The 11735-nt window shown below is 36.6% G+C and overlaps 1 protein-coding gene across 1 annotated transcript in view; it reads right to left on the bottom strand.

Annotated features, from left to right (window-relative positions):
* Positions 1-11735, bottom strand: part of VWDE (von Willebrand factor D and EGF domains) — a 37029-nt gene that overhangs the window by 12397 nt on the left and 12897 nt on the right. Inside the window, exons 8-15 of the mRNA XM_009703899.1 lie at positions 10910-11124; positions 10511-10584; positions 8249-8522; positions 6627-6835; positions 5183-6168; positions 3816-3952; positions 751-906; positions 34-138 (exon numbers count right to left, since the gene is read on the bottom strand). Of these exons, the coding sequence (XP_009702201.1) occupies positions 34-138; positions 751-906; positions 3816-3952; positions 5183-6168; positions 6627-6835; positions 8249-8522; positions 10511-10584; positions 10910-11124 (2156 nt within the window). The remainder of the gene's footprint in view (positions 1-33; positions 139-750; positions 907-3815; positions 3953-5182; positions 6169-6626; positions 6836-8248; positions 8523-10510; positions 10585-10909; positions 11125-11735) is intronic.

The raw sequence follows: 11735 nt of genomic DNA, 5'->3' as shown, positions 1-11735 counted from the left end.
CATAATAAACATAGAGAGTAATGAAATATATACCTTTAACGTACATAACCCGGATTCTTGTGGTTCACATGTCTGACATGCTCCATCATATAATACCATTGTTTTAGAGTTGCTATAAATTAATCCATCATTAGAAATCTGCAAGATGTACAGTAAAAACGGATTAACCCATACAAGTGTCAACATATCACCAGCATGGACTGATAGCATGAGCTTCAATGCATTGATAGACACCTACATTTAGCTGTTTAAGCTCTATAATAGTCATCAGAAATCTAATCAATCTTGCCAATAAGTCTAGGCAGATATTTGACTAACCACATGTAGGTGTCTACTTTAGGGTAAACTGAATAGTGTGTAGGCTCTATTGACCTTATTGACTCAATCTGTATGAGAGCTCAGACATCCACCTCACACAGGGATTCGTACATGTAGACTGGGCTCAACTCAATTTTCCCATAAATGTGTCTAACAATTTGAAATGCTGTAGGGTAACTACCTGGCCTTTAACTTCCACTCTTGAAGAACAAGTGTTTCTCTAGGTCCTAGGTCGTACCCACCAGTCCCCTTGCAGGAGAACACTCTCAAATGGCACTCAACACTTAAGCTTAGGTGACAAAACTGAGACCCCCAAGTTAAGCAAGCTGAGTTCCACCTTTAGTACCATTAAAAAAAGGATAATATCTATGTAATATATTTTCATTTTAATAGGAATATCCATAAGTGAACATTTGAAATTTCTGCAAGTACCTTTATCTGCCACCTGGCAATGGGTTTATCATCAACCAGATCCATGACATCAGACTGCTGGCCATCATTTGGTAATGGGCAATCAACAGTCCTGGCATTTTGGAAGGCAGCTGGCATAGTTAGACGTTCCCCAGGAATCCATTGTCTATCACTGTACTAAATGTTAAGACAGAAATTCTGGTTTTCAGTGAAATACATTATGAAAATATTTTTATCAGAGAAAAAGAACATGTATTGCACAGTGTTTGAACAAGTTTAATGTCTATGGATTAGAATGCAGTGGGAAATATTAAATGCCATTATTTGCACACTTAAATTTCTACCTAAGCCTGCCACTGTGGAAGAAAAGGCAGAGAAGTCTTTCCTCCCACACAGCTCTTTGGCACTGCATTGCCAAGGACAGTTCTTCTAGCTGGAGAGTAATAGGAGGGTTAAGCAGTGGGTGATCTTCTAACAGCACTGATCTGATGTCTAAGTGCCTCCATCTCCACTCCCATGAGAGGACAAGCTTTAGTCGAAGGAACAGATGAGGTTTTTGGCAGGACCCAGGTATCATTCTGGGTGCTGGGGGAATACTGGCAGTTAGCCATTAAGCCCTTGCACAAGCCAATAGATTACACCATTAACCCTGTAGACTTTTCTTGTAAACTGCAGTGAGGACAAGTCATCCAAGGATCTATCTTGAGAGTTCAAGGTAATAGAATAGGGATGATAATACTATTTGACTGAAGTATTGATGTGGAATCAGGGATAAGCATACTGAAAATAAAGTCAGATGGAAGTAAAAATCCAGACAGACTAAGAATCAAGAGAACAGCAAGATCAAAATAATTTTGAGCTTGACTAGGTTTTACTGAGCTGGCACATTTTTTCAGTTACTAAAGCCAATCAAGACATTTATTCAATCCCAGTCCTGACATGGGGAGTCATCTGCTGATAAGGCCTTGCTTTTTTTTTTTTTTTTTAAATTGAAAAATTACAGAAAAATAAAAGTTTTTGCTGAAAAGCTGTATGAGTCATTTTTGTTCCAACCAAACATTTTGTTTTTCTTTCACCCTATACTCAGTTAAGGAATCCACAGCAAAGGTGAGTAAAAGTGTAACAGCTAAATATTTCTAAATATGTCATTTTGAGTACATTTAGTACTATAACCTTTGGAATGTGATGCAGTCTATTTCTCCAGAAACTTTTTGTTATTAGCTGGAGGCAAGTTCAGATAATTTGTTTCAGAAACATATTAACCTTTCAAAAAACAATTAAAAAACCTTCAGATCTACTAGCACTCTAGCCTGCTAGATTCATACAAAAACTTACTTCTGCATTTCAATGTAAACAAGAAGGGACTAAAACTGCATTTTTGTTTTGGGGAGGTTAAACACACTATCACCCTTTACAAAAATCTTAGCAAATTCTAGACTTGTGTAATCACAGGTTCCTTCGCCATGTCGTACCCAAACCTCTGTTCAAGAGATGTGCAGTAGTCCTGCGTCTGTGAGGTACTTCAATACATAATTCTCTGAATCACCTCTTTTAGCATCATGCCCAAGACCTACACCCTTCTTAACATGGTAGGACAGCCCATGGGCAATGGATTTGATTTAACCTTTCAAAACTGAAAATATAAAAAATAAGAAATCCAGTTTGTATTAGCTCTAAATTCTGCCAAAATGCCTCTTTTATGAAATTTTGATCATTTAAGTTTAATCTCAAAATACATGGAGTTCTATACTGTTGCAAGTCCATTGACATTTGCATAAAGTCACTGTTACTCTGGCCTGAAAATTAAACAAAACTAAACAAAACAAAACAAGCCAAACATCCTTTCTTTTGTATTTTCAAGGAAAAAATTCTCAGCTTCCTCCTCAACTGCAGGTAACAGTAGTAGTGTTCATTTGATAACCTGGCTCTCATCAGTGAGAAGATCATCAATAAAAGCGCTTAAATAGAAAGCTTTTGTAGTTGGAGCCAAATACACCACCACAAAGAGTGTTATATTGGAATATCTTGCCATGAGTTACAACTGAGACATTTCAAACTGTGATAAGTGAATTCCCAATAATTGTCTCGCTGTGAGCTTGATCTGAAAGTCTTTCAACCTAATGGAGTGTAAACTTACTCTCGACTTTATCGTTTCAAGCCAACTTGCAGATGAGTGGAAACACATTGTGTTTCAGAAAAATCTATAGCCAGCATTGCTTTATCTGTCAAAATAATTTTAGCATCTGCTGGAACTAGCTAAGAAAAACTTTTGTCTCAAGAATAAAATTTTCTCATTGAATGGTTCCCCTTTCGCCATACCCCCCTACACCATCATCACATCAATGAAAACCAATTTTACTTTGAAGCTCTTTTTATTCTCCTGTCTAATATGACTTAAAAACTTGTAATTGCCAATTGTTTATTCCAGGCCAACACTTGTAAACTGCTTGTAAATTTGCCTTGAGCAAATTCTAGATCTGACTAACAACAGTGTCTCTATACACGTTCCTCTTAGTTTACAGTGCAACATTTTTAATCTCCTGTTCAAACCTGAAGTATAGCGCTGACATATATTATTAAATAGCCATGGTATTCTACCCCAGGGAAATGGACAACATATCAAAAATGCCTTTCTCTTTCTGTATAGATTTATTATGTTTATAAAAGGGCTATCTCAAGCATTAGATTTGAGACAGAAATCTAGTAATGTCTCTAACCTTGCCGTCCCTTTTCAAGGAAGTGGTATTTCAATTGCTCTCCATAAGCACTTTAAAAAAACGAAACACTGTGTACTGGTTGTTACTAACAGGGCTGCCCTTGCCCTTTTCTGATGGATAGCTGGTGTATGCTGTTATCTCCCTCTCGGCTGCTGAACATTCCCATTATGTTTTGCATTTCTCTTATCATGGAGGAAATGGCAATCTTGCAAAGACTTGAGTGTCTGCTGCAAAGTGCTGAGTGCCATTGCTTTTAGCTTCTACTAAAGCATTGGGTTGCACCCACATCAATGAATAATACGTTAGACAGTTTTTCCCTCATTCTCTGAGAAGTCTAAAATGTAATTGTTACTATTCAGGGGGACCTACCTGTAATTTGATAATTTCACATTTCAGATTCAATGACTCCCTGAAGCCATGTCCAAAAGCTTTCACTGATGTGCAGTCATACTGTCGAATATCGCACAGCCCAGCATTCTCCAGCTCTGTAATTTCTGGAGCCTGGTCTTCAAAGTAGAGATTAGACAATGAATGTCACAATACATTCATACGCATTTACATCAAGCAATATGTTTATTTCATTATCCAACTAAGAAAACTATGTCAACAATGAAATCTGGACCCAGCCGAAGAAAGGCATAAAGAGAAACATTTTTTATTGTTAAAATGAATCTTAACTTTAAAGTTAGGCTTTTGTCTTCTCTTGGAACTTGAATACATTGAAGCAGAGAAAATATTCATCTGATAACAAACACTTGTGAATATGTGTTTTGCTATCTCATCTATGGCTCTATACATCACATTTACAGAATAAAATCTAAGTGAAACTCAGGCCCTAGCAATAGGAACTGGAAAGGTTAGAGTCATGCAATAATTTAAAATGGGAATTCTTTTGTTTAAAGACGAAACAAAAACATCTCAGGTGGAATTTATTTCAGGAAATAAACTGACAGATTTGAACACTCAAAAATAGTTTTTATGAAGCAAAATCAGTTTATTTGACTTCAAGAGGAATAAAAGATTTCTTTTTATTATTCTCTTACCTCTTTCTCTATTTGCTTTTAAATAGGTCACTAAAATAAAAACACCATTGCAAAACAAAATATTTTTGTTTTGTTTTGAAAGGGTTTTGACTTTTGTAGTACTTTTCATATTTTTCCAGTGTACTTGCTTAACCGAATTTTTAATGAACTACTTATTTACTGAAAAAAACAAAACAAACCAAAACCCTGCCCAGCTCTATTTGCTGTACTTCTTTTTTCTTCACCATCAGTTCTGCTCCCACGACATCTAGCAGTTAGCTTACAGAGATGTAACATCACCAAAGAGAAAGACATCCCACTTACAGTTAATAAACAGGATCATATAGATCAAAAAATTACATACAAAAAAATTAGGAAACGGATGGATGCGGCAGGTCTTCCCTTAAGAGGACAGCATGTGGAAACATTGCTAATCTCTTGGGACAATGCTCTGGATTGCAAACTCACTGAGTGCTAAATTTTTTAAATCTGACATACCAGAAACTAAGCCCATGTTTTGCCCTTCAGAAACAAGAAGGCCGAATAGAAAACAATTATGGCTGTATTAAACTGGAACTACATTGTTGGATAATGAACAGGGCCACCATGTATGTCAGCATACAAAAGCAGGAGAGAAAAGCAGCAAAATAAATGTATGTTGCACAAACATTGAGAACATTATTTAAGTAAATCTTGTTCTTTCCCCCGACTTACCAGACAATATGCTGCAGTCATATGAGCTGTAGCCTTGAAAACATGCACAGCCCCATTCTGTACATTCCCCATTACCACTGCAGAGACTGGGACACTTTAATGCAGTAAGTAGACTCTCAACCGACCCTTCAAGTTCCTGTTGGCTGTGATTTATTTCTTCTAAAACTCTTTTCTCACATTCATTCTCTAGAAGAGCTAAGGAAGCTTCTGCCCAACTGAGGTCATCTTTCAGCAGCAAATCTTTAACACACATATTGATCGCATCCTCTATTCGCTGGCCAAGAAGACCACCACAAGATCTTCCTATACTGGAATTAGCTATTGCCTGCTGGCATAGTAACAAAGCACTAGACTCGGTGAGGCCAGAAGGTGTGGGCCAAGAAGGAAGAAACTTTTGATCTGTGTCAGTGGCGTGGTCCTCTGGGAAAAAATAACTATATCCCTCTAAGTCTGTTTGGCTAAGACTTTGGAATAGAAATACTGGATGGTATTCATAATAATTTTGGCGCTTCCCCCTACTTGTAACAGATTGACTTTTATGAAGATGACTACTGTAATGGTGAGAATTTCTTACAATGCCTGAGCTTGAGGTTCCTTCTCTTTCTACATCAGTATTTCCCACTAAGGTTGCAGAGACACGTGTCTTCACTAGTGATGCTTTGTGAAGTTTGGTTTGATTATCCTCCCTCTGTAGAAATGTAGATGAACCCATCTCATGTGCAGATGAACGCTTCTTTAAGCCTCTAACAAGATCAACAGGACCGAGATACTCAGCAGTGACATCCAGTCCTGGTATCAAAGAAAGAAATCTACCATTTTCACTTTCTTTACAAGACAGAGGAAGTTCTGAGTGAGAAACTGTCTCTAGTTTATTCACTGATCGATATAATTCATCATCTTCAAGTGTGCAGTCACAGAAGACTATTTTTCTAGAAGATGCTAAAGAAGCAGGTATCTTGTCAAACAAGCTATCTCCTGGTGAAATTCTAGAGGAGAAAGAAAAATATGAAACTGTATCTGAACTATTTTCATTGTTTTAGTACAGCATTAACATTTGTTTGCTCTCTGTTGTTTCATACTTCTACAGCATAGAGCACAGAATCTGCAGCATACAGCTATATTTAAAGTCCAGTTAAATCATAAACCCATGAAAGTAACTTATAACAGAAGAATTGGGAAGAGTGGACATTTTCTGTACACCTTGACACTTTGTTCAAAACCTACTCAAACTAATCTTACATCATACTACTTAAATACTAATTTGGCACTTCAATTTCAATTTTCTCTTAAATTAATTATGGAATGTAATGATGGTATTTTAACATTAACTTAAAAACTTACGAAGATTTTTTTATTATTATTATTTTGACAAGTTTTTAAGAGTGTGAAGGAAAGGTTGAACCAAAAATGATGACATTTGATTGAAACAGAAGTATTTTGTTACCTCCATTCCTTAATAAAAGAAAAAGGAACATTAGCATGGTTTGGGATTTCCATCCCACTTGCAGTGTGATAGTCATTCTCTGCACTTCCGTCAAAGGTGCCACAGAGTCCCATTGTATGTCTGTAATCTGAACTGGGTGCCCTAAGTGTTATGCTCATTCCCCATTCACTCACATCAGCACGAACGAAAGCTCCGGAAGAAAACAAAACCTAAAAAGAGATTGACAATATCATCATGAGAAACATGATTTTTATTTTACCTACTAAAACCAGGTATGTTTGTTGGCAAGGAACAATTGGAAAAGGCCAGGCATATAAAGACATCCCAATAAATTCCTGCTCTAACTATTCTGGATCAGGCAAATTTCATTATTTCTTCTTCTTGTGAAGCCCTGTAAATAAAAACCCTATACATCTCAACCTTAGCAGGCAGCTAGGTCCATGGGAGCAGGTGCACTATAGGTCCATGAACTTCATCCATCATTAGCAGGTATACTGTGGAAGGTCAGTGACTGCAAAACCCCAGAGAATCAAAGACCAAGTGCGCTGCTCACTCTTCACATGCTAGCATATGGAAAGGGATGATTCTGGCAATATGAACAGACTCTTTGGCAGCACCTTTCTCAACTTCCTTTTTGTCAGCTACATGATTCCCTGTATTAGTAGCTTAACATAGAGTCACTTTCTACTTGCAAAGCTGATCCTAAATGTTGCAGATAGCTCAGAATATTCTCAAATATTTACTATTTCATTTTAGGCAACTTTACACTCTCTTGAAAGAAATACTAGAAGTCTCAAGAACAAAATCTCCTGCAAGTTTAAATGCTGTTTGTACTATTAACTTGCTGTACAAATCTGAGCAAGTCACTTAATTTTTCTGGTTTCTCAGTATTCTTTTAATTTCTCTATTGCCTAATGTTATCTTAATATTTCGTATCTGAGGTCTTCAGACGAAGTGCTTCATATTTGAAATAGTCTTATACCAACAGCCAAACCCAAGTTCAAAAGTCATATCTGTTTTTATGGCTTGCTTTCCAGACCAAAAGAGTGATTAAAGAGTAGTTGCAGGCTTCATTTTTATATTCTGTTTCATTTGAAGTTCAGTGGAGTACTACAGCAATTCTATCTACAAAAGAAAAGCTACAGGAAATTATAAAAGCAAACATGAATGTTTTATCTGAGGGCCACATTCTCTACAGAAGCCATCTACACTTCTAATTCTGTGGATGTCATCTGGCATACTTAATTATCTGCATGCACAGCTTTCCTATATGACACTGGCATGAGCAAAACAGAGCACACAAAGACCTCATTTTGGAACATTAGGGCTGCTAAGTAAGTGCATATTGAATCTGAAAACTGCACCTTCCACACAAGGGTAGTATACTGTGAATGACAACATGTTTCCAAAAAGGTATGCATGTTGAGACATCCTTGTTTTTGAGGACAACGTGCTTCCCTTACAAGCAAAATATTCATCAAAGAACTACAATTGTAAAATAAATATTATTAAATTGCTTAATTGCAGAAATAAAACATGGTTTAGTTCTGAAGTTGGTGTGAATTGGTAAAAATATTTGCTGAGATAACCATTACATCTACAAGCAATTATTTACTACTTACTGTTACTTTTCTTCCTAGGTAGGATTCAGTGATTCTGACATTGCTTCCTGTTGTGTCTCTATTTATTACAGTTAAGTGTGGCTGTGACTCACGTAGCTGACCACTGCACATGTCAAATGCAATTATATCACTTCCTTCTTTGGCAACAAAGCCACAGTTACAGGATGCTGGGTAGTGAAGACTTCCACAGTCCCACTGGCGAACATGAACTTCAAAATCTCGAGACGTACTCTTATAGAGAACAAATGTTCCTGTTTTAAAATTGTCATAGAGTCTGGAATCAAAAGAAGAGTGTGTGATATCACTTTGATTACAAAATAACTGTATCACCACATGTCAGCAACTTTATCTTAAAATAGATTTCTAATATTTGGTGAACTTTGATACTGCAACTCATTTTCCTGCATCAAAAAAACTAAACAGTACAGCCCACAAACCAACACACAACTTTGTTCAGAACAAACACCATCCTATCTTCCTCTGTGCAGCTCTAAATCAAAAAAATTAAATCTGTTTTACAACAGAAAAATAGGGAATAAAAGAAGGATCATGAATGGAGTATATGTAGACAATGCTTGTAAATGGAAACATAACCATGAAGTCACTGCCATTCTTTGATGTCTTTTTTAACAACAAGGAACTGGAGGGTACTTCTCAACCTCTGTGTTTCTACAACAGCACACCTATGCAACAAGAGCAATAAGATGCAGAGCAGTGAGCATGTGGGGAGCAGCTGCTGAAAACTGCATAAGTACCCTTGACAAAATGATTTAGAAAGACACACACTTTTAAAAAGGTCTGCTTTATTAAGATGGAGATGGACAGTGCTTATTCCCAAAGATCTGAAAATTATTTAAGATGAAAACCATAAACAGCTACTTTCTTTTTTTTTCCTTAGGGTTAGCCATCTGTTCCCTGAAGCAAGGTTAAAATAGCCAATTTATGATTCAGTGCTGAGGAAAAAAAAAAAAAAGAAAGAAAGAAAAAACCCCAAACTTTTGCTGCAAGTTTAACAGCCTCTTGGCTATAAACGGCATTTGACAGTTAATTGCAGAATGGTGATTTGCTTTGTGTATAATAGGCCAATGGGCCAGCAGTCAAACTGCAGATGGCTACCCTACTTGGACTGCACAGGATTACCCATGATTTGGGAAGGACAGTTACTTTTCTATTTGTTTGCTCAATCTGTACAATAAAGTAGCAACAGACTTTATCCTTAAAAGGAAAGTTCTTTCCTCGCAGCATCGTGCTTCCTGCCAGATCATATCACCATAAATCATTGCTTCATAAGAAAGCATCGATGGTTAAAATGCCCAGTGAAGCCATCCCTAAAATTTCCACTGAAGAAGGAACTGCAAGATCAGGATAACCCCAGTGACTTTATTATTATTATTATTACTAGTCACAGTGCTATCAGAGAAGCAATTATAACTTGTCTTTTCCCTTCTGTTATCAAGTTCACAAGAAGAGTCGGGTTTTGGGCTGAACATCCTTATCTGGAGGCAACATATCCACTTCTTCTCACCCTGCCACTTGAAGAAATGTGCTTCTGCTGAGCAGAGAATATAGAAGTTCCACATGTGGAACCTGTGTTTGTTTTGACAACTTCCATGAATTAGAAACACTTTGAAAGACAGAAGTTTACCAAAAACATGCCAACTGTGGCCAGGGAAGCTGTCTTCACTTTAGAAAGGTCAGTGATGTGCAAGTGACAGCAGTGAATAAGTCGCTTTCAATGCCATTAATGAACTCAGCACAATGTTACGCAGACAGCAGATAGCTCCTAGCAACTTGATCCTTACAAGGATTCAGATATTGACACCCAGAAATAGGGAAACTATGCTGTAGATTGGAAACACCTTTGCATTAAAACAATTTTGCCTTATCAATCATTTTATCATTGTTCATATTTAATAATATTTCTGTCTTTCATAGTCAACAGACTGTATAGCAACCACTCTCTCTTGGCATACTCCTCTAAAAAGGAAAATAGTCCATTTGTTTCACTCTTTTGTCACAACCCCAAAACTTGCATTTAGGAATACAAATATTAAAATATTATCATGACTGCCAAGCTTTTACTAACTAAAGCATGTTTATCCTTATTGTCCAAGGAAGAATGTAAAACATAGAGTGTAGCTGTGGAAAACTACAGCTAACTTTTATCACCAGCACAGATTTAAAATCAATCAATCAACTCCCCAAAAAACACACACAAAAAATCCCAACACACAAAATTAAGAGCAGCAATACAGTGATTACCTTCCATCAAACGTAATTATATGAGGGTCAGTAAATGAGTAGCAGTAGGCAGTGGGTAGATCCTTTACTGTAATCTTCAAAACAAAGAAGCACATAGTAAATCATGTCAGCTTAGGAAATAAACAGACTCAGACACATTATTTATCTCATGATACTAGTTTACATTGTAATAAATATATTATAGTATACTTTTAATCAATCTGAGTAGTTCTATCAATATTAAAATATTTTTAAAATAATTCAAATGAAAATGCAGCATTTCAATGAAAATAAAACAATGGAAAATTGACCACTTAGAAATCTTGGTGTCAGTCAGCAAGTCACAACTGAAATAGAAGCTTCATTAACACCAGCCACATTTGTGGCCAGTTGACAGAACTTAACATGAAGATTTTCAACCTGTGTGCTTTCTGGAACATAGCCATTCCACAGGAAATTCTCACTGGATATAGGTTTGACTGCAATTCTGGTAATTCTGTCTCCATCCTGCATAAAGTCTGTCACAGCAGTGAAATAAATTACAGCTTGACTACAGATTCCGTTATTGCAGGGTTTCTGGAGAAGATCCACATGACAAGAAGAAAGAGCCAAGTTTAAACCTAACTGCTCTTTACCTGTTTTAATGAAAACACATCATTAGTGAGTTTTCCTCTAAATAAGTCACATTTTGTATATTACTGTTAATATAGATACTAACTTATTTACAAACATTTTCATAAATTAAAATAATTATGCATTTTTCTTGGGTTTGATAATGCAAAATCCCCTCTCTACAACTTCATACACACCCCCAAGAAAATGGTTTTGAGTTTTCCTGTTTGATAGACAAATGGAAATCACAATAGGTTTGCTAATGTGACATAGAAATGGTTGTCTGCATAGGTAAGGCTCCTCCTGGGGTCCACAGGACTTGTGCTTGAGGAAGCACTACAGAAAACAATAGTAAAAAATGAGGACTTCACAACTACATATACAATACTTGCAATACAACAGGTCAACATTGAACTGCATTATGAACTTTGCAAGTATTACAGTATTCCGTCTACTCAAGTTAAAGAATATGGCTCAGACATCCATAGCTGCCAAAACCACCTGCTAAGTTCGACAAGTAAGGGATCAAAGACACATTCTTCCATACTTTCAGCAGCAGTATATACAGCCTGTGAATACTCTGTTTTAACATTTTATAAAGTGTTTTACACTGTAACAGCTTCTCCAAAGAAGA

The sequence above is a fragment of the Cariama cristata genome, unplaced genomic scaffold (genome assembly GCF_000690535.1).
Source record: "Cariama cristata isolate BGI_N322 unplaced genomic scaffold, ASM69053v1 scaffold11967, whole genome shotgun sequence".
Taxonomy (NCBI): Eukaryota; Metazoa; Chordata; class Aves; order Cariamiformes; family Cariamidae; genus Cariama; species Cariama cristata.
Note: the sequence above shows the minus strand (reverse complement) of the source record. Positions and strands in the feature narration are given on the sequence as shown.